Source organism: Heptranchias perlo, chromosome 9 (assembly GCF_035084215.1).
Source record: "Heptranchias perlo isolate sHepPer1 chromosome 9, sHepPer1.hap1, whole genome shotgun sequence".
NCBI lineage: Eukaryota > Metazoa > Chordata > Chondrichthyes > Hexanchiformes > Hexanchidae > Heptranchias > Heptranchias perlo.
In genome coordinates this window covers 85,162,122-85,184,082 of record NC_090333.1, presented here as the reverse complement: position 1 = coordinate 85,184,082, position 21,961 = coordinate 85,162,122, and the positions used below count along the sequence as shown (strand labels likewise).

The 21,961-nt window shown below is 42.5% G+C and overlaps 1 protein-coding gene across 2 annotated transcripts; it reads right to left on the bottom strand.

Moving 5' to 3' along the window:
* Positions 1-10,165: 10,165 nt before the first annotated feature.
* Positions 10,166-21,382, bottom strand: LOC137325576 (glutamine synthetase, mitochondrial). 2 transcript variants are annotated; one of them, XM_067990836.1, is made up of 8 exons: positions 21,276-21,382; positions 20,953-21,047; positions 20,009-20,183; positions 18,405-18,566; positions 14,569-14,715; positions 13,993-14,120; positions 12,338-12,537; positions 10,166-11,976 (listed from the first exon to the last, which is right to left on the bottom strand). In XM_067990836.1, exons 1-8 carry the CDS (start codon positions 21,361-21,363, stop codon positions 11,655-11,657), a joined length of 1,317 nt encoding a protein of 438 aa, XP_067846937.1. In that variant the 5' UTR covers positions 21,364-21,382; the 3' UTR covers positions 10,166-11,654. The 2 variants fall into 2 exon arrangements, with proteins under 2 accessions (XP_067846937.1, XP_067846938.1); XM_067990837.1 differs by lacking the exon at positions 20,953-21,047 and having other exon boundaries at positions 21,276-21,368.
* Positions 21,383-21,961: the final 579 nt, after the last annotated feature.

Here is a 21,961-nt window from a genome sequence, read left to right as displayed (position 1 = left end):
AGACAAGGGGCAGGATAGCTGCTGAGTGACAAGGAATTCCTGCTACTCCCATGACTCATGTGCCTCTTTGTAAGACCACCAATGCTTCAGAGGAGCACTACAATGAAGCACACATGAAGGCAAGGATAAGAATTGAGCAAACTACTGGGATGCTCAGAAGAGAAACTATTTCCTCCAGAACAACAGGGCATAACCTTAAAATTAGAGCTAGGCTGTTCAGGGGTGATGTCAGGAAGCACTTCTTCACACAAAGGGGAATGGAAATCTGGAAAACTCTCCCCAAAAAGTTGTTGAGGCTGGGGGTCAATTGAAAATTTCAAAACTGAGATGATAGATTTTTGCTAGGTAAGGGTATTAAGGGACATGGAGGAAAAGCAGGTAAATGTATTTGAGATATAGATCAGACACAATCTAACTGAATGGAGGAACAGGCTCAAGAGGCTGAATGTTCCATGTTCCTTCTTAAAAAGGTTCCAGTCTCTGAGTAGCTCTGAGAGAGCCTTCTGCAGAGAGTTGGTGATGAGCTCCTCTGTGCTGTTGCCGTGAGGGGAAGCAGCCTCTGAGACATGCACACCAGCTTCTCCACATATACCGAGAACAGGATTCTGGTTACCAGCGATCAATGGGAGAATGGACCTCACGGAATCAGAAAGATCCTTAATTTCCTGAGAGACAGTCAACCCAATATCATTCAGTGCCTCTGAGAGGCTGTCCTCTATACTTTGCAATGTGGTTGACATTGACCTCTCTAGACAGTACAAGTCATGCAGTCCTTCATTCAGTGCCTCCACTAAGTTGCCTGATTTTTCCTGGATCTCTCATGCAGCGGGAGAAGGTTTGTAGACATTCCTGCAGCTGCCACTCAGGCCCCAAAACTGGTCCCAATATCCGAGAAATCTGATCCTGAAAATCTGTGGGCCATCATCCTGGTATAACTGCTGGGATTGTGCCTGCTGCTGCCCTTCACTGGTGACCCAACTGGAGTTTGCAAAGTCAGTGGGAGAGCAATTCATTTGCATGGGATTGACAGTCACCCACTCTGGGCACCTCGCTGGTGCCTGTCGTCTGGTTGGGGATGCCGTGGCCTTCCCTCCTGAGACCCCATGCAGTTCCTCATCAACCGCCCTGCTTCCCTGGCCTGAACACCCCAATGGGGTCTGCTTGTGCCACTTTGGAGGCTAGTGTGCCTCATCGCTCTCAGTGTACCAGCCTCCAGTGCTAGGTTGGGTCACTTCTAAGCCAGGGAAGTGCAAATTCCATGTGTAAAGAGCTCATGACCTGGTTAAACTCTCAGCATCATTGGTCTTGTAAGAAGTAGGCAGAGATTTCACTCCTTACAAGGTTGAGTGGGAACTCCCAGAATTGGCGGGGACCCGACGTGCTCATCCCTGCCTTTTTCTGGTACATTCTGCCGAACTCCTGCTCGCAATACAGCGAGAGTTTGGTGAAGCTTCTGAGGCAATTCAGGGCCCATCTCTGCACCCACACATTGAGGATCCTTATCTTACTACTTCCACACTTACCAGCATGTCGTACCAGAAGTAATCATGAGATTGCGACCCTCGAGGCCCTGCTCTTTAATCTAGCTCCTAATTGCTGAAACTCCCTTTGCAGGACTCCAATTCTAATTCTTCCCATGCCATTGGTTCCAACATGGACCATGACTTCTGGCTGCTCCCCTTCCCTCTTCTGCTCGGTAATGTCCCTAACATGGCAACTAGAAGGCAGCATTACATTCAGAAAAATCAGTTATGACTGCAAAAGTGCCTGTCTTATTCCCCTGATTATGGAATCCCCTATTACTGCTGTGGTTCTGCACATCACTCCCCCCTCTTTGGCAACCACTTGCTTCATCAGCGATGTGGATTTGCTCGTGGTTGCCCTCCTCTGAGTTGGTGCCAATATCACAGTACTGAATACTTCAAAATCATGAGGGGTCGAGACAGAGTAGATAGAGAGAAACTGTTCCTATTGGGAAAAGGTCAAGAACCAGAGGACACAGATTTAAGCAGTGAATACATTATATTAGATCAGAGGAAGTACACATAAATTGTTGCCTCACAGGGAAGGAGTATTTGACATTGAGGTAGGTAGAGTTAAATGAGTACTTGTTGCATATCCTACAGTGGCAGAGAAAGGGCAGCTGGGATGAGCAAAGAATGAATAAGGGCATTCTGGAGGAAATAGTCTCACTGGAAACTAGAGAGGGCATGGGAAGATGTGCTTGGTGCTGGGATCACATTGTAGGTGGTGAAAATGCTGGAAGATGATCTGGCAAGTGTGGAGGCTAGTTGGGCGGAAGATGAGGCAAGGTAGTTGGATGTTTTTGTTGTTGAGAGAGGGAGTCAGGGTGAGAGTGAAGGTATGAGTTGTGGGGCCCTGTTGACATCAATCAGGGAAAATCTTGGTTGAAGAAAAAGGATATTTCAGAAGCCCTGGGAAGGCTAGTGGAGTGATCAGATAGGAAGATAGGAACAGGAGTAGGCCATTCAGCCCCTCGTGCCTGCTCCGCCATTTGATAAGATCATGGCTGATCTGTGATCTAACTCCATATACCTGCCTTTGGCCCATATCCCTTAATACCTTTGGTTGCCAAAAAGCTATCTATCTCAGATTTAAATTTAGCAATTGAGTTAGTATTGATTGCCGTTTGTGGAAGAGAGTTCCAAACTTCTATAACCCTTTGTGTGTAGAAATGTTTTCTAATCTCACTCCTGAAAGGTCTGGCTCTAATTTTTAGACTGTGCCCCTACTCCTAGAATCCCCAACCAGCGGAAATAGTTTCTCTCTAGCCACCCTATCCGTTCCCCTTAATATCTTATAAACTTCGATCAGATCACCCCATAACCTTCGAAACTCTAGAGAATACAACCCGAATTTGTGTAATCTCTCCTCGTAACTTAATCCTTGAAGTCCGGGTATCATTCTAGTAAACCTACGCTGCACTCCCTCCAAGGCCAATATGTCCTTCCGACGGTGCGGTGCCCAGAACTGCTCACAGTACTCCAGGTGCGGTCTAACCAGGGTTTTGTATAGCTGCAGCATAACTTCTGCCCCCTTGTACTCTAGTCCTCAAGATATAAAGGCCAGCATTCCATTAACCTCATTGATTATTTTCTGCACCTGTTCATGACACTTCAATGATCCATGTACCTGAACCTTTGGACATCCACTGTTTTTAACTTTTTACCGTTTGGAAAGTACCCTGTTCTATCCTTTTTTGATCCAAAGTGGATGACCTCACATTTGTCTACATTGAATTCCATTTGCCACAGTTTTGCCCATTCACCGAATCGATCAATATCCCTTTGAAATTTTATGTTTCCATCTACACTGCTTACAATGCCACCAATCTTTGTGTCATCAGCAAACTTAGATATGAGACTTTCCATGCCTTCATCTAGTCACATCCTGCCAATGTGAATACTTACCCATTATCCCTACTCTCTGTCGCCTTTCGCTCAGCCAATTTCCTAACCAAGTCCGTACTTTTCCCTCGATTCCATGGGCTTCTAATTCAGCTAACAGTCTCTTATGTGGGACCTTATCAAATGCCTTCTGGAAGTCCATATAAATCCATTGACATTCCCCTGTCCACTACTTTAGTCACCTCTTCAAAAAATTCAATCAGGTTTGTCAGGCACGACCTACCTTTCACAAATCCATGCTGGCTCTCCCTGATTAACTGAAAATTCTCGAGGTGTTCAGTCACCCTATCCTTAATTATAGACTCCAGCAGTTTCCCCACAACAGATGTTAGGCTAACTGGTCTATAATTTCCCAGTTTCTCTCTCTCTCCTTTCTTAAAAAGCAGAGTGACATGTTCAATTTTCCAATCTAGAGGGACAGTTCCTGAATCTAGAGAACTTTGAAAGATTATAGTTAGGGCATCTGCAATGTGCTCACCTACTTCCTTTAAAACCCTGGGATGGAAACCATCTGGTCCTGGGGATTTGTCACTCTTTAGTGCTATTATTTTCTTCATTACTGTTGCTTTACTTATGTTAATTTTATCGAGTTCCTGTCCCAGATTCAATATTAGTTTTCTTGGGATTTCCGGTATCCTCTTTTTCTACTGTAAATACTGACGCAAAGTAATTATTCAACATGTCCGCCATTTCCCCATTGTCAATGACAATATCCCCACTTTCAGTTTTTAAGGGGCCAACACTGCTCCTGAGCACCCTCTTTTTCCTAATATAACTATAAAATTTCTTCGTGTTGGTTTTGATATCCCTTGCAAGTTTCTTTTCATACTCTCTTTTTGTAGCTCTATCTGTTTTGTGACCCTTTGTTGATCTTTGTATCTTTCCCATTCGCCAGGATCTGTGCCATTTTTTGCCTTTTTGTATGCCCTTTCCTTGTGTCTTATACTGTCCCTTACCTCTTTAGTTGTCCATGGCTGTTTTTTTTTGGCAAGTAGAGTTCTTGCCCCTCAGGGGTATAAACCGGTTCTGTATCTCGTTAAATGTTTCTTTAAACATTTCCCACTGATCATCAGTCGTTTTACCCATTAACAGATTTGCCCAGTTTACTGTGGACAGTCTCTGTTTCATCCCATTGAAGTCGGCCTTACCCAAGTCTAGAATCTTAGCAGCTGATTCACTTTTTTCTCTTTCAAACACTGCATTGAACTCGATCAGGTTATGATCACTATTAGATAGATGTTCACGCACAGTTAAGCTGTTAACTAAATCCGGTTCATTACTCATTACTAAATCTATTATGGCTTGCCCCCTTGTTGCCTCTAGGAAGATACTGCTGTAGAAAACTATCCCGGACACACTCAGGAAATTCACTACCTTTCTGACAGTTGCGAGTCTGCTTTCCCCAATCTATGTGAAGGTTAAAGTCCCCCATTAAGACCACTATGCCTTTCTTACATGCTTGTCTAATCTCTGCATTTATACAATCTAGCACTTCAGAGCTGCTGCCAGGAATCCTATACACAACTCCCACTGTAGTCCTAGATCCTTTCCTATTTCTCAAGTCAACTCATAAGGTCTCTGTTGGCTGCTTACCTCTCGTTATATCCTCCTTTATCATTGAATTGATTTAATCTCTACTCCCCCTCTTCCATTTTCCCTATCTTTCCTGTAGACCTTATAACCTGGTACATTTAGTTCCCAATCCTGACCATCCTGCAGCCATGTCTCAGTAATAGCTATTATGTCATACCCTCCAATTTGAATTTGAACCTGTAGTTCATTTAATTTATTCCTTATACTCCGTGCATTTGTATATAGACCTCTTAGTTGGGCCACACACCCTAGCCTGACCTTCAGCTTTGATGCTGGGTTAATCGCCTTACGCCTTCTAGTTTTCACTTTATCTGTAGTGTCTAAAGTACACTTTCTTTCTGCTGCTCTACGCTTTTCCCTTTCACTTGTTCTTGAACAACTGTTTGTACTGTTTGTATTGTAAATTTCCCCTGGGTCTTCCCCTCTCTTGCTGCTCTCAACTTTATTCCCTTCTGACTCCCCGCTCAGGTTCCCATCCCCCTGCCACTCTAGTTTAAACCTTCCCCAACAGCACTAGCAAACACCCCCACAAGGACATTGATCGCGGTCTTGCTCAGGTGTAACGCGTCTCGCTTGTACAGGTCCCACCTTCTCCAGAACTGGTAGACAGATAAACTGGAAGTGGTGGGGGTAGAATTTCCACAGGGGTTCCCTGATGGTCTGGCGTAACTTTAGCATAAGAATAGCAGAAACCCCGGACAAATGGCGGAATATGCAGTCTCTGGGGTTTCCAGCGATCTCCCACCAAAGCTACGGTAGGACGGGGAGAACTCTCATGAAAATGACTGGTGAGGTAATTGGTCTTTCCACAGACACCTTTCTCATGGAGGAAGAAAATGAGTCCAGGTAGGAAAGAATCAGAGTCGGATCACATAAAGGTGATGGATGGGGAACAGTTGTAAGCATGTTCAATGAAATTGTCAAGATCAGAGCAGGAAGCAGAACCAACACAGTTTTCAGTGTAATGGAGGAAGAGGTCAGAGAGGTTTCTGTGGATTGGAATAGTATTCCATGTATCCTACAAAAAGTCAGACATAGTTGACACCTTTCACCTGGAGCAAGTGAGCGTAATTAAAAGAGTTGTTCCCGGTGAGAACAAGTTCAGCCAAATAAATGAGGGTGATGGTAGAAGGTAAGGACTGGCTGTTCAAATCAGAAGTTGAGGATCCAGAGATGGTTGGGATGCTGTTCAAAGAAGAAGTTGAGTTTCAGAGAGTCTCCTAATGACAGATACAGGTATAGAGGGACTGTACGTCCATGATAAACAGGGGATCACTGGAGAGCATCAGAAGAGTCATGGGTGTAGGCAGATAGAGACTGGACAAGGGAGAAAGAATAGAGGCAAAGGAGACTAGTTCAGCAGGACAGAAGCAAGCTTAAACAATGGCTGTACTGGGACAGTCCTTTTTGTGTTTCTTGGGGAGAAACAGGCTATGAGAGGTTGGGAAACTACAAGATTGGAGGGAATGGGGAGATCTGGAAAACACTCTATCACTGACACTCTGTGAACTAATGGGTTGATGATTGGTAGTAGGGTCATAACCAAGAGGGAGACAGTCAGTGTTTAGTTTTAGGCTTTCATAGTTTTCTACAAATGCACTGAAGATAGCTGTTTTAGTCCCCAATACCTCAACATCAGCAGTGGGAATATTCATGAGAGATACCACTGATGATGCCATATACTCAAGGCAGAGTGTAGACACCTGTTCCCTCATGGCAATAATCAGGTTGGATACAGTGAAACAAGACTTGACGGTGGACTCTTCTATACTACCCAGAGTACCTTCCGGCATGTATTGCACAATTGACTGGTGTACACATTCATATTCATAACATGATCCTGTTTCAAAGCTGGCCTCTTGAAATTATAATTTAGAAGCAATGCAAAAGGGTCAATCAGCATATTGTACCTCCACCCAGAATTTCTTCAGCTGGCACACCGTCCCTTCTTCATTTGTGTTCCATGCATCAGCTCCTCAGACTCATTGATAACACCCTCCAGAGCCCAGGTCTCTTGCATCACTTGTTGGTTTTCAGGTAGGGTCTTTTGCTAGGTGGTAGGTAGTTTAAAGTCCAATTGGCTGCAGGATGGCGATGGAAGATTAGAATTGATGTAACCCAAATGGTAAACTTGGTAATCTGTACCTGGCAGGTCCGTGGTGCTCAAAGGTACAATTGATCAGGCAGCCTGGCCCATTAACGGGACCTCAAAGGGTAGACTGCCACAGGGTGGGGGAGGGGTGGAGCAATTCTTCCCACTCAGCTCCAATCAACTCAGCAAGCTAATACTAACAGGTAGAGTGATGCTGGCTAGACAAGTCAGAAACGTGCTGATAAGCTGTGTGATTTTAGCTGGTTCACTCCACTATTGTCACTGCCCCCACTCGGTGGTCACTGAATCATGGTGTTGGCAATCTGCATCTAATGGTTCTCGATTAACTCAAGCGCATCCTCCAGGAAGAGAATGTGAATTCCATCAGGGAAGCAGAAACTTAATCTTTGTGTATTTCTCAGCAGGTTGGTTGGATAGTCATTGGGTTTCTGCTAATCAAAAACAAAACTGATTCAGGGTGGTGTGCTGCCATGTGTTCTCCAGAAGGACTGACTTCATCAGCACTAGGTTCTGGCACTCCTGTAAAACCAATGGCATATTATGAGTATAAACGCATATTCCTGCAGTGCTGTCAGAGCCTGCTATGCCCAGATGAGTATCACCATTTTTTTTCCAGTGTTGCGCTATGTGAATGTAATGGTACAGCGTTACAGTCACTGCACTTCAAAAGTAATTAATTGTGTGAAGCACATTCAGGTGTTTACACTTGATGCAGTGCTATATAAATACAATACAAAGCGGCAGTGGTTTGCTTCCTCCAGCTTTGCCATCCACCACTTTCTCAAAGGTCACCCTGTGGGGAAATATCTAGTATTGCCTCCTCGAAGGGTGTCTGCTCTGTGGGGCACCACCACCAGTATGTAGCCACTTGTGTCTATTGAAGGCCAAGTTCTCCTGCATGTGGAACAGATAGTAAGCGGTGATTAAAAGTGCACTGAAAATATATGCCTGAGATCATGGATAGTATAATTTGTATAACCTTGGTAGCTGCAGTTCTAGGATGTCAGTGCCCAAATTTGCCTTGTGCATGTTCTTCCTTTCATATCCATATATGTGCATTCTGATACTTCACATTCATGCTTATTGCTTAACTTTGGTTTCACTGGACCACGTGTATGACAGGACAAGACCCTCTGGTCCATTCAGCCTGTCCCACACAATCATGATACCTTGTGTATCACAATACACTCCCTACCCCACATCACGCCATCTCCTGGGAGAGGCAAAAAACAGATAAAACCCCAGCCAATTTGGGGGGAAAAATCTGGGAAATTCCCCTCTGACCCCTTTGCTGATCAATACTAGCCCAGGAGATCACTCTGGCCCTGATAATTCTATGCATTTCATTACCTACCTTTTGTAAGAGGTGATCTCCGCCCCAGCCAGAAACAGATTCAGCTCTTGCTTGAAGGAATTCAGTGAATCAGCGTCCACCGTACGAGCCGGCAGCCTGTTCCAGAGGTCCACTCTTCTCTGGGAAAAGAACCACGTCCTGACATCTAACCTAGATCTGGCCTTATACAACTTGAAATTGTGACCCCTTGGTCCCCCCGAACATATTTAATTAGAACAAACTGTCAACTAGAACACAATCTATTCCTTTCGTCATCTTATAAACCTCGATCAGATCACCCGAGTCTACGCTTCTCTATAGCATAGAGTCTCAGCTCTTTTAGCCTGCCTTGATAGCTAAGATGCTTTAAGCTGGGAATTAGTCTAGTGGCCCTCCTCTGCACCCTTTCCAAAGCTTCAATAGCACCCACCCTGTGAAACCAAAACTGGAAAAAGTATTCAAACTGAGGCCTGACCAAGGTCAAGACCATAGTCATTCACGTCAGATTAATCTCCATTGCTTAATTTCCCACCATGTACACATAGAACCCATCTGGATAATTTACATTAATATTCCATCTTCACCATTCTCCTTTTCTTAAGGTCAGATAGCTTCTTGCACACATCTCACGATTGTGCAAAAGTGATTTCATCCAATACCAGAGTGCCTTCTGCCTATGTCAGGGTACCCTTCCACACTGAAGGGTGACATTTTGCATCCATCAATAGTCCCATCCATAAGTAGCTACATGGTAACAGGCTTTCCTTTGCATCATGCTCAGCTCCATTAACTTTACTTCACTTGTTTGATAGCAGTTTAATAAGGCACCTGCGTGATGCACAACAAGCAACTCAGCCCACTTACTGAACCAGTCAGAATGCAGCTTTCATCAGTTGTGCTTGTTGCAATCCAGATTTAGACTGGCAACTCAGACAAGATAGCAGTTGAGTAGTGCTGACTGAACTGTAACCCAGCAACCATCAAGAAAATTGGCAAAAAGGAAAATAAAGCCAAAGTAATAAATTCAAACTCTGGCTAACCATAAGTCATCCATGTGACTTATTTTCCTCCAAGAAAGGTAATGGATGATAGTTAATCTGCCATCTGCTCTGGACCCCACCTAATTTTCTTTATCAAAGTCAAAGGAAAATCAAGTTGATTGTGGCTCATTCACTAGTGCTCACTTTTTGCCTGGCGACAGAAGTTAAACTTACCCCCTCAGATTTGTTATTTTAGGGTGAAATTAGGTAGAAATATTCTTGGCCCGGGGGGGGGGGGGGGAGAAGTAAAAGGGGCGCAGTGAAAACATATCAGAAATGGCAGCTGTGGGAATGAATACTTCACACTGAAAACTCAAGTAAAATCATTTATGTCGAGGATAGCAGGCCATATATATTTGAAGTTACTTAGATTATCTAAATGGCCAGCAGGCCTGTGGCCAAAGCAGTGCCAATAGACACCAGTAATGAGGAAAACACTATACCACGATCCCTATATTGAAGCAGTACCAATACACAAGAGCAGTCGCAACAATTGTATACGCATAAGCCCCCTTGTGAAGAAATTCCAACAAGAGACAGTACAAGTCAAAAGTGCCCTGCATATGATTGGGTGGAATCGAACACTGTGTAAAGTTATTTTGAGGCCTACTTAAATGAAGCAATGAAGACAAGTAGTAAAATCAAGAAAGGAAACCTGTGAACATAACCCTTTTACTATGGGTTTGCCTGTAGGCCAGGCATCATATGGGCACACATACGTCCAACATCTTGGAGCACTCACAACCAGCACATGTACTGTAGATTTGTTTCATATGGAAAGCAATTGATCAAAAACCACTTTACTCAATTTTAGCAATGACAATTCAAAATACAAGACAGAGTGAGACAATTTAAAAAAGGTTCTATTTGTTTTTCTTAATTAAAAAAATCTACAGCAAAGTTGAACCCTAAACAAATCTGTACCATCAAAATACGGTAAAAAAATACATCAATGCTTACAGCATGCTTCAGAAACTGTTGCACAAAAATGTAGTAGTGGCAGGGGCTAATCCCATAGTTAGTGTATGTGGCAGGGACTACAGAAATAATAAAACGTGGAAATAAATTTTTACAACTGAAACTTTTCCCTGTACTGCCATAAAATATTGTTTAAAAAAGGTCAAGTGACAAGTTTGTTTAGTGAACCGTTCACTGCACGAAGGACCAGTCACATATTGCTTATTATCTTCAAACCCCTCCTCCCCCAAAAAGTTTAAAATGCACAGCCAGTTTGTGTTATACAGCTCAGATTTTACAAATGTTTGTAAAACTGAGATTAGCTGAGTATTTTTGATCTTTTAGGACAAGTCCCTTGAGAGAAGCTTAAATATAAAGTAATGCACAATAAACAAAGGCATCATTTTTAAGAAAGCTGGAAGAATCCAGTGCCCTTGGACCCTATAGCAATATGACAGGACCATTAACAGATTAGTTGGCCAGACTATACCCAGTTTAAAAAAAAATCACAGGAATGCAGGTCAGATACAAATAAAATTGTAATCTTACAGTATCCTAGTTCCCATTTTGAAGATGGGTTCTCAACACATGGTATTCTGAATGCAATTTAATGATATGGGACTGGTCATCGAGCCCTAACGAGATCACAAACTATTTTTTCTGGTGCTAGACCAACTGTTTACAGAACATCTCTCCCAGAATTGCAGAAAATTTCTGAAAGAATGCAAACTACCATTAAAAGTTAGTGAAATTGTGCAGTTTACAGTATTAGTAATATTTGTGGATCAGTACAGATCCAAAAGACTTTAGTAAAATGAGAATGTCACTCAACTATAATATTAATGCTGTATTTTTTTTAAAGAAAACAAAAGCCCTGCTTTAATATCGATGTTGACTATTAAATTGTCCATGTGAAGTTGACCAGTCAACTTGAAGAGTTATTAACTTTAACTGTTCTAAATAAGAGAACAGTTTTGTTGTCCTATCCCAAGTATAATTCCTCACCTTCCAGATAAAAACAAGAAATAAATCACATTCTGAAATACAAATCAAACTCTTCCGATCTCAGCTGACCATCCCCCCCCCTGCTGCCTTTAGCACCTGTACAGTATAGGAGTGAGACCTGAAGGTCCCACATTTCAAAAGGTATCACTGCTACAAATGCTAGGTCCATTAGTGCATTATTTTGCTTAGTTTTTGTTGTACTCAACAGGCTTGTCCCCAGACTCGCCCAATATGCATGTGCGGACCAATGCTTCTGTGACTGCATAAGGGTCACAATTAGCAGATGGACGGCGGTCTTCAAAGTAGCCTTTCTTGTCCTGGCCCACAGATCGAGGGATTCGGATGCTGGCTCCTCTATTGGCAACACCAGCTGAGAACTCGTTGATATTTGAGGTTTCATGGTGGCCTGTCAAACGTCTAGCATTGTCCAACCCTCCTTTAGGATCGTAGGCACGAATGTGGTACTGATGCCTCTTGCCCAGTTTTTCAATTGATTCTTCAATGTATCTAAAAACAAGAATAGTTTTACAATTTTTGTGCTGAATCCCTTTCCACCTCCCCCTTTGTCACTACTGTTCAGCAATCAAGGGGAAGAATCAGTAAACTGTAAAATCAATTAATCTACTCCCCTCAATGATGTCTCATTTGCCCAGTTATGGAATAAATTACAAAGTAGCTTAGAGGGTATGATAGCCCACATTCCAGGGAACTGGTCCATTAAATGTTCTGTCCACTCATTAATCCAAAGCAGTCATTCCTCAATTTCAATGAGTATGTACATAGACAAAGATTAACATTGCCAGAAGTCTTCTCAATTCAGTTTTTAAATGTTGAGCATTAAAAACCAAGCCTAATATTTGATACTCACTTCAACCCTCCATCATCCCGCATGGCTTTGGTGCTAAAGTTGGTGTGGCACCCAGCACCATTCCAGTTGCCAGGAATGGGCTTAGGGTCAAAGCTAGCAATGATACCAAAATCCTCACACACCCTGTGCAGAATAAACCTTGAAATCCACAAGTGGTCACCCATCTTGATGCCTTCACAAGGTCCAACTTGGTATTCCCACTGTGAAGTTAGAATATATGTGATTAGTTCAAAGGGAACAAGAATCAACAGTGCCCACAGCTATTGCATCATTAGAATGTTTCATCATCATCAGTGCTACACTGCAGTAGAAACTCCCATCTCTTCTGTAGAAAACCCATTTATGGGATAAATTTTGCAAAGCTCTGCATCATTGGCACACTGCCTGTGATTTTCCAACATGAACTGGCTATGTGTTTACCCTAAAATTACCAGTCAAAGATCTACCCCTGAATCTTAGAGAATCAAGAACTACTGCAAACTATAATTTAAAAAAGTGTACAAAAAAAGTTATATTATAAGATGTTTGTTTTAAACAAATTGACTCCCCACTTTTCCCCCCCTCCCCATGCTCAGGGGAATCAGATGATATGCTGTTTTACAGTGACAGGAATATTAGACCATGTAATGCACAATGTATTATTCTGCTGCTGATGTGGACATGAGGCCATGTCCAAAGTGGTCTGTCTGTTTAAAGGCCAGAAAGTTTAATTGCTACAAGTAAATGAGGTTTAGTCAGAGAATTTTGTCCGTTTACCCTTAAAAATAATGGGGTGGTGGCAGGACCAAAATTGCATGGAGGATCGACCTGCTGACTGGCCCTGGGTTGTGCACCCATTCTGAGTCAGGTGAACTCCAAGTGAGGTCTTGACTGGAACAGGTGGTGCCTGATTAATATATGCAAAAATCAGAGTCAGCTGATAGACTTACACCATAATGCCATTTTCATATCTACCCCCATTGCCACAGCCAGTTACATTAGAACAGGAGTAGGCCATTCAGCAGCTGGAGCCCACCCACCCACCATGGGCAGTACAGGGAGGTGGCCATCAGTGGTATTTAAGGGATCCTTATCTGTTATAAGGAAAGTTGGAAGCAGGTATGGCACTTGTTTTGCTGTATTCACTTGGGGGTTCTGAACCTAATAAGGCTTCTAACATTTGATCATCTTGCTGCTGTAGGTGCTGCAAAATTTTCCCCACAATAAACCACTGCTGGCTTCCACTCTTCTTTAGATGCTGCTGCATTTCCCATTCAGATCACCAGCCCTGCAGGATTTCCCCATCCTCCCCATCTACCAAGCAGCTTGCCGATTCATTATTAAATGAGCCCAACAGTGAAAATTGATCAGGCCTCCCACTGACTGCAAAAAATCGCTCCCAGTGTTCTAGCACAGAAACAGTCCACCGGCCCCATTAAGTGGGCACTGTTTTTCTCCACAAACCAAACCCAAACTCCTGTTCGCACCCCATGTCCTTTAGTATTCCACTTCTTCAAATCAAGCAACTATCTAATTCCCTTTTAAAATTTATGGCTTGTAATCCAACAAGAATTTACAACAGAACACCAAACTCTAACCACCCTCTGCATAAAGATTTTTTTCTTACTGCCTTCAATGTGTGATGGCCAAACAGCCTCAAGATCTCATCCCCTTACCTGAGCAGCCATAACTTCAGCATTGGTTCCACAAATTTGAATTCCGGCATACAGACAAGCCCGGTAGTGAGCCTCCACAATATCTCTACCATAAGCCTTGTCTGCACCAACGCCACAGTAATACGGCCCTAGAACAAAGCAATAACTCCATTTGACACTGATTTCACCAGAAAAATAGTAATAAAAGGAAATAAATAAGCAGACTTCTGTTACATCCAACCACACTAAGAACATCTACTGGTCAAGTCATCTTTGCACAATTTAACATTCTAAGATACTTCTAAAGAACTGCTGAAAGCATCAAACAGTTGGATTTGTATTGGCTTCCAAGTATTCTCCAAACAAACAGAGAATAGCCACTTGTTTCTTTATACTTCAAGCAGTTACTATACGAAGTTACCCTATATTCCCTCTGCCCTTTTTATTTTAAAACTCATCTTTGCGTCCTCCTACTCAGGAGATTCAAATGCCTCGCATGTTGCTCTTCTAGTTAATTTCAAGTCTTATTGCTAATGGTAGCATCTTCGTAGTATTCTTACTCAAGATCTAAAAGGAAATGTGGAGGGTGTACCACACCTTGTGGTCCAGGAAAGCCATTGGAAGGCCATCCAAAGGGATGTCCGTCTGTTCCCAACAAAGTGTACTCTTGTTCCATTCCAAACCATGGATATTCATTTGCGATCATAGACATGATTTTCTGGCATGAGTTTCTAAGATTAGTTTCTGTAGAAACAAAACAGTTCGTAACATCTGTTATCTACCAGTTCCTTTGCCCAAAATCACTCATTAGAAACTACTAATTCTATAGATACACATTTGGACTAACTGCTAAGAAAAATGGATGTATAGTAGTTTAAATTTAAGTTCCATGGCCCAAATGGCATCAATTTTATCCCACTCAGTTTGGACAACCAATTACATACACGTGCACCCGAGATAGGTCTGATGTGCCCCACATTCCTGTAGTTTTAGAAACATAGGCAAGTGTTTGATTTGCAAAATTAGATAAAAGCAAACTTCCTAATATGGTAGCATTAGATATCCTTTGCCAGTAAATAAACTTTCAGGTGAAGACAGTTTAGTTAAAAATCCCATGGACAGGGCAATGCAACCTGTTTGCATATTGACCGTTCACTACTAGGGAGCAAGGTTACATCAAATATACAGCACAGAAACAGGCCATTCGACCCAACAGGTCCATGCTGGTGTTTGTGCTCCACATGAGCCTCCTCCCTCATCAGCCTATCCTTCTATTCCTTTCTCCCTCAATGTTTATTTAGCTTCTCCTTAAAGGCATCTATGCTAGGCACCTCAACCACTCCTTGTGGTAGCGATTTCCACATTCTAACCACTCTCTGGGTAAAGAAGTTTCTCCTGAATTCCCCATTGGATTTATTAGTGACTATCTTATGTTTATGGCCGCCAATTCTGGTCTCCCCCACAAGTGGAAACGTCTTCTCGACATCTACCCTCTCAATCTTAAAAGACCTCTATCAGGTCCCCACTCAGTCTTCTCTTTTCTAGAGAAATGAGCCCCAGCCTGCTCAATCTTTCCCTAAAGGTATAACCTCAGTTTTGGTATCATCCTAGTAAATCTTTTTTGCACCTTCTCCAGTGCCTCTATATCCTTTTTATAATGTGGAGACCAGAACTGTTCACAGTACACCAAGTGTGATCTAACCAGGGTTCTAACAAGTTTAACATAACTTCTCTGCTTTTCAATTCTATCCCTCTAGCAATGAACCTGTTCTTTGTTTGCTTTTCTTAAAAAAAAATGGCCTTGTTAACCTGTGTCGCTACCTTTAGTGATATGTATCTGCACTCTATGATCACTCAGCTCCTCTACCCCATTTAGACTATTATCCAAGCAGTATATGGTCTCCTTATTCTTCCGACCAAAATGTAATACCTCACACTTATCTATATTGAAATTCATTTGCTAGTTACACATCCATTCTTCAAGTTTATTAATGTCTTCCTGTATTTTGTCACAGTCCTCCTCTGTATTAACTATACCCCCCAATTTGGTGGTCAGCAAATTTTGAAATTGTACTTCTGATTCCCACATCCAAATCATTAATGTAAATGGTGAACAGTGGTCCCAGCACTGATCCCTGTGGAACATCACTTCCTACCTTTTGCCAGTTTGAGTATCTACCTTTAACCCCTACTCTCTTGTAGCCAGCTTGCTATCCATTCTGATACTTGTCCTGACTCCACATGCTCTGATCTTAGTCATGAGTCTATTATGCAGTACCTTATCGAAGGCCTTTTGAAAATCTAAATATATTACATCTACTATGCATTACCCGTGTCTACCCTTTGTTACTTCAAAAGAATTCAATAAGATTGGTAAAGCATGACCTTCTCTTCTGAAATCCGTGCTGACTATTCTTTATTATATTTTCAGTTTCTAGATGTTTATCTATTGCATCCAAGCATTATCTTTCCTACCACCAACATTAAGCTAATTGGTCGATAGTTCCATCTCCCTTTTTAAATATAGGAATCACATTAGTTCTCTGCCAGTCCTCTGGCACTATTGCCTTTTCTAATGAATTTTTATATACATGTAATCGTGCCTCTGCCATCTCTTCCCTAATGTTTTAATTGACAGATGCAATCCATCCAGACCTGGCATTTTATCCTCTAAGTTTGATTAGTTTGTCAATTATCTCCTCCCCTTTCTGTCTTAAATGTCTATATCTTTTTCAATCTCTAATATCATGCTAGTCTCCCTGGTAAATACTGAGGCAAAATAATTATTTAATATTTCTGCCATTTCATTGTCCTTATCTGTGAGTTTTACATGTGTATCCCTTAGTGGCCCTATCCCCATCCTGATTTTTCTTTTGTTATTTATATGTCTGTAGCATACTCCACTATTTCTTTTTATATTCCTTGATAATTCATTTTGTAGTTTCTCTTGCCTCCCTAATTGTTTTCTTTAAACTTCTTTCCTAACCGTTTCATATTCCCTTTTGTCAACCTCTCCTTTGTTGTGTATGTAGTTAGTGTATGCCTTTTTCTTTAGTTTTAATGTTGCCCTTATTTCTTTATTCATCCATGGTACATTACTAGCTCGTTTGTTGTTGCTTTTTAGTGGGATATATTTCTCCTGAACTCTGCTTTAAAATGTTCTATTCCTTTCAGTAAATTTTCTCAGTTTATTTTCCCTAGTTCTGTTCTTACCCCCTGAAAATCAGCTGTCGTCCTCCTCCCCCCTCACCCAAATTTATTACTTTGGTCTTTGTCTTACTTATGTCCTTCTCAATCTTTATCTTAAACCTTATGTTGTGATTGCTATTGCCTAGATGTTCCCTTACACTTACTGCTCTGTTCTGTTCTGGTTCACTTCCTATTACTAGATCCAGCAGTGCTTCCTCTCTTATTGGGCTTTTACATACACGGTAAGGAGTCCTGCACACATTGTTTAAAAACTCCATTCCCTGTACCCCTTTATCTACCTCTTCTTGCCAGGTTCAAATTCACCAATGGATGGCATGAACAGGTCATCTCTGCAGGTTGCAATGGTCTTATGGGAATTGGGGGCAGTCTAAAAATGGGTATACGCCAACAGTACAAAATTGTCTCGGTTTGGCACACAAACATAATTTCACTAAAAGAACAATAAGGATGTCTCGTGAGGGAAAAGAAAAAAAATCAGTGGTGTAGTACGAGATACTCAGTTTGGAATTGCACCACATTGAGAATTGAGGAGCTTTACTCTGCATATGCAGAGTAGGGAGTACTTCATTCTGATGAGAAAAATGCTCCGTTCCCAAATGCTGGCACTCTACCTTAAAAAGACATCATGTTACGACTAACACACCTTGGGATGGCAAATTACAAGGCCTTGAAGAGGGTGCAGAGGAGATTTACCAGAATGGTACCAGGGATGAGGGAATTCAGTTATGTGGAGACTGGAGAAGCTGGGATTGTGTTCTTTACAGCAAAGAAGGTTAAAGGGAGATTTAATAAAAATGTTAACAATTATGTGGTGTTTAGATAGAGAGAAACTTTCCACTGGCAGGAAGGTCAGTAACCAGAGGACATAGATTTAAGATAATTGGCAAAAAAGCTTGTGGGGGGGGGGAAAAAAAAAAAGAGGAAATGAGGAGAAATATTTTTACTCAGTGAGTTGCTATGATCTGGAATACACTGCCTGAAAGGGTGGTGGATGCAGATTCAATAGTAACTGTCAAAAGGGAATTGGATATATATTTGAAAAGGAAAAATTTGCAGGGCTATGGGGAAAGACCAGGGGAATGGGACTAATTGGATAGCTCTTTCAAAGAGTCGGCACAGGCACGATGGGCCGAATAGCTTCCTTCTGTGCTGCAAGATTCTATGAATTGCTCCCTTCTCCCAGTGTTACTTACAGCTTCCAAGTGAAGATACTCAATGTGTACCTGCTGGCTTCCTGTTATACTTGAGGACCTCACAAAGGACGAGCTTGTTTGGATCCCTACGGAAAGGATCCCGGAACATGGCAGATGGGACCAGGTACATGTCGCTGTTGGAACCCTCTGACTGATATGTACTCGAGCCATCAAAGTTCCATTCTGGGAGTTCTAGAAATGGACAAACAAAGCTTCACGGTATACAAACTTAACTCGAAAGCAGCAGAATGAAGGAAAGCCCTCCCAACTCAAAAGAAAGGATCACCCAAGCAACAAAGCTACTTTATGAAGAGCAACTGGCATTGTTTCAGCAAGTCATGCAGAGAAAACCAGAACTATCATGCTTCTGAAGCTCACTTATATTCCAAGACCCAGGGAAATTGCTGTACTTGGTTATTTTCCCCAATATCACGATTCATACATCTTACTTGCAAACCTCATGCATGCAAACAATTAAAACTATAAAATCTCTCCACATCATTGAACTTTTGAGGCAGGCCACTGCCTTGAATTAAGTCACCAAAGCAGACAACTCCCAACAACCATGTTGCCCTGTGTGGTGTGAAGGCATGCAGCCATGTCTGCTGCATTGGGAACCTTTGCATTTAATTTTAGTTCAAATTATGATACAAGAAAAATAATTGAAATGCCACACATTTGCACCATATCAGTGCATTCCCATCATTGAAATTGACTAAAGCAACTAGCGATCTATGTCACCGTGGCAACAACAGCATTTATATGCATAGCAGATGATATCCTCACCAGTCTATTTGCACTGTGGAGAGCACCAAGTGCAAAATGTCAGTGATGCACTCGGTGATTGTACTGCTCAGTACATTAAGGTTGTCAAGTTTCACTCATTTTGACTGAAAGACTTAACTTTGATGTATCGGACTTAAGAAAAACACAGCTCCGCGTGTTTAAATGAGTTTGTACCTGACCTAACTCCCAAATATTTCCCTGATGTTTACATAGGAACAATTCAGTATTAAGCTATGCATGCACAACAACCAGCTACCAAAGTACTTTTGCTTCTATTGGCCTCAGCACCCGTGGGCTTGGGAAGAGAAAAAAAAGTCAGCCAAGTTCCAGTGCTTGATCTCTTATCCAGTAACTTGCTAGAAAGTGCATCTGTGTGGACATCGGAGAGGACATCGGGCTCAGCAGTGGTGATGCCCCTAGTGGTTAAATAGTCTGCCAACACATGAAGCCGACCACTTGGGTGAGGAAAGAAAATTGGCAAAAAAAAAAGGGGATTCAAATATATTAGTCAAAAAGTTCTTTAAAAATCAAATCACTAGGCAAATTGAACGAGGAACATGAAAGATTAATCTATATTTGTGGCCACTGTTTTATGGAGACAGTATATGTTAAAAATTAATTTTTATTACATGGGCTTCCAGGATTTTTAACCCACGTTTTGGGGTTCACATTGCAGCAATTGCTTCTCTTTATAATTAGGGCCAATGATGACCACATCAAATCCACGTTTATTACTTGGGTTTCGGGAATTGCATTCCGTCCATTTTTATTTGAAATCTTCTAATCAGTGACCCCAATAATATTAAGGAATCGGTGGTGAGTTAACGACTTGAAGCTCAATCACCCACCAGTAATGCTCTTGGGCTCTTTGTCCAAGGTCCTGGTTTTACATCGCACTGCCTCTCCTGTGCCGTCTATCCAGATATACATCGCTTGCACCTTTCCATCTTGGGGCAGCTCCATGTAATTCTTCTTGACGATTTTGCTCAAATTGGCGCTGGCTGAAGTGGCCATCTTGTAAGTCTGAGAGAAACAAGCAAGAAATGGACGACATTACAACACTTGCCACATGGCACTCCCAGCTCCAGAAACACACAAAACCGGTCTACCATACGAGCTTCAGTACTCCAGGACAGGGACTCACCCATCCAGGGGGACTTTTAAAAAAAAAAACAAAACAAAACCAACTTGAAAAAAAAAATCCAAGTAAGATTTGTTGAGAGCGAACAAAGACTTAAAAAACGTTCTCGGGTCCAACTGCTTTCGCCCAGTTTGAGTGGTCACAACACCGGGTTCTGCGGATACGGCGTTTTAAGCGTATAACATGTAGATATACATGCCGACACACTGGTGTGATTACTGCAGAGGTCCGATCAGAGAGGATATACCAACCAGCGATGTTCAATTTACAGATACCAGATGTGTGTGATAGGAGATGGGGGGGGGGGAAGGAGGAGAAAGGAGAACCTAGGGCCGTCCAGCCCCATACAATATAGGCCAGCTTCTCAACCATGCAAACCAGCCCTTGACATGCAAACCCACCCACCCCGAACATAGACCACTCAGGGCTATACATGCAAACCAGCCCCTTAACATCGATCAATCCCCGGGCATGCAAACCAGCCCCTGGATATATACTGATCAACACCCCCGGGGCATGCAAACCAATTCCTGGATATAATGATCAGCCTTAACATGCAAATCAGGCCCGCACATGCAAACCTTCCATCCCCTCTCCCCTCGATCGATCCTCACAAATTCCTAATGTCTACTAGTCTGTACGTTAACCTACATGTTGATTCCGCCATATCGTCGGCTTGCTATTACCGCATTTTTTTACCAGAAACAGGAAACAGCGAGATATCCGCATCCTCCACCAAAAATAGACTATAAAACAAAATTCCCAATTATTATAAATACATTCAGCTTTACCAGGAAAACTGCTGTCCAACATCAAAGCAGCGACAAAATGGAAACCTAAAAGCTGCAAACTCTTACAAGCATCCAAACGTGATAAACAACACAAACAAGCTAAACTGAGTAAAGAGTTAAGTGACGGCACTGGGCGGCGAGTCTGCCTTTGCCGGGTGCTCTTTGCACATTGCCGATGAATACCTTTAAAGCCCCTTGAATCGGCTGTGCTGTCAGGTCTTGCTGCTGAGCAGCTGTTGAGGTTTTTTTTTTCTGGATCGAAGCTTTTCATTCACTTTGGGGCGGGGGGCGGGGGGTTGGAGATATTTATAATGTGGAGGCTGCCGCCTTGAGGTCGCTCATTGGCGCCAGGGAAACGTGATACCTACATGTCCAGGTGATGAGAAGCTCATGCAGTGCTTCCATTGGACGCGGTGACTGGGGAAATTTCCATCCGCTCCTCCTCTGCCCTCCCCTCCCCTCTGCCCTCCCCTCCCCTCTCCTCTGCCCTCCCCTCCCCTCTCCTCTCCTCCCTCCTTGGGGGGGGGGGGGGGGGGCTGCTTACGTGTTTCGGAATCGTGCAAAAAAAAAACAAGGCGACCGGCTGCTACATTGCACAAGATACAGAAATTAAAAAAAAAATACGGACATCAGCATCTGGGCAAAAGCGAGGAGGCCCGAACCTGCTCGGCTCAGAAAGTCACCAAGTTCACTGATTGTCCCTTTCAGCGTGACGCGGAGCCTTTTCTTGCCGCGGCTTCACTAAATGATAAAGATGCACCTTTTGTCCTGTTATTTTTTTACTGAAATCATGGGCATAGACTTGAGCGAGGCGGTGACATATGTTTCTAAAGGTCCTCGTTGATTTTAAATTTGGGGCAATATTAAAT

What these genes read in the sequence shown, in the direction of transcription:
- LOC137325576 (XM_067990836.1), bottom strand. Translation starts at nt 21,363, where the DNA reads ATGAAAAGCTTCGATCCAGAAAAAAAAAACCTCAACAGCTGCTCAGCA. An exon ending in CGATATGGCGGAATCAACAT is followed by an intron (nt 20,184 to 20,952) that starts GTAGGTTAACGT and finishes TGTTTCTCTCAG; the next exon opens with ACTTACAAGATGGCCACTTC. An exon ending in CGGGATGATGGAGGGTTGAA is followed by an intron (nt 11,977 to 12,337) that starts GTGAGTATCAAA and finishes TCTTGTTTTTAG; the next exon opens with ATACATTGAAGAATCAATTG.